The sequence below is a fragment of the Galeopterus variegatus genome, unplaced genomic scaffold, assembly GCF_000696425.1.
Source record: "Galeopterus variegatus unplaced genomic scaffold, G_variegatus-3.0.2 Scaffold2376, whole genome shotgun sequence".
Lineage (NCBI taxonomy): Eukaryota > Metazoa > Chordata > Mammalia > Dermoptera > Cynocephalidae > Galeopterus > Galeopterus variegatus.
The window spans coordinates 9,013-9,993 of NW_007728487.1; the positions used below are offsets into that span (position 1 = coordinate 9,013).

The 981-nt window shown below is 38.8% G+C and overlaps 1 protein-coding gene across 1 annotated transcript in view; it reads left to right on the forward strand.

Moving 5' to 3' along the window:
* Positions 1-981, forward strand: part of LOC103597648 (tripartite motif-containing protein 43-like) — a 12,221-nt gene that overhangs the window by 2,422 nt on the left and 8,818 nt on the right. Inside the window, exon 2 of the mRNA XM_008581519.1 lies at positions 269-596. Within this exon, the coding sequence (XP_008579741.1) occupies positions 273-596 (324 nt within the window). The 5' untranslated portion in view covers positions 269-272. The remainder of the gene's footprint in view (positions 1-268; positions 597-981) is intronic.

Here is a 981-nt window from a genome sequence, read left to right on the forward strand (position 1 = left end):
CTACTGTTTCAACAAAACTGTGATACATTTATGGAACAAAAATGGTTTTGGCAATGTTGATGTATGTTTGTTAGGCAACCAGAAAAGTTTTCTGCAAAGCTCGAGAGATCTCTTTGTACCCCAGTTTTCCATTTGTGTCATATGCAAGGTAAAGCCCATCTTGCTCTAGATAGAAGTTTATTACTGAGTCAGAACCTGAGTAAATTCTTGCTTAGGATGTTGTCTTTCCAGAACAGAGGAGTAAACTGTTCTGATTTTCTTCCCTCAGGAAAATGGACTCGGACATCTCACAAGCCTTCCAGAAAGAACTCACCTGCCTCATCTGCATTAACTACCTTATAGACCCAGTCACCATAGGCTGTGGGCACAGCTTTTGTAGGCCATGTCTCTGCCTTTCCTGGGAAGAAGCCCAAATCCCTTCCCGTTGCCCAATGTGCAGGGAACCATCACAGGCAACAGATTTCAAAACCAATATTCTTCTGAAGAATCTGGTGGCCATTGCCAGAAAAGCCAGTCTCTGGCAATTCCTGAGCTCTGAGGAACACATGTGTGGGACCCANACAATATCAAAGAACAAAATTTGGTTTTATGAATATGTCTTCAATATATAAATTTCTTATACGTGTTTATCAATGGGTTGCAAGAAAGGCATGTTTTGGATCAAGGATGAGAGATGAAAGACTTTGGAATCAGTGGCATTCTGAACACTACTGCATTTTATCAACTTGTTTATTTTTTGAAACTTTCATTATCTGTTTGTAAGGCTGTTGTCATAGCATTACATCTTCAGGTTGATAGACAGTTCCTGGAACAGTAAACATATCAGAAAACGGTTGTTGATTGAGTTACCATAGTTGCTTAGAAAACAATGACTCTTTAGTTAGCTGATTTTAATTTTGGTCAAAAGTATGCATTCCGCAGCAACACTTACTAGTACAGTCATATTGGAACAGTCATCAAGATATAATGGTTAAAACAAAA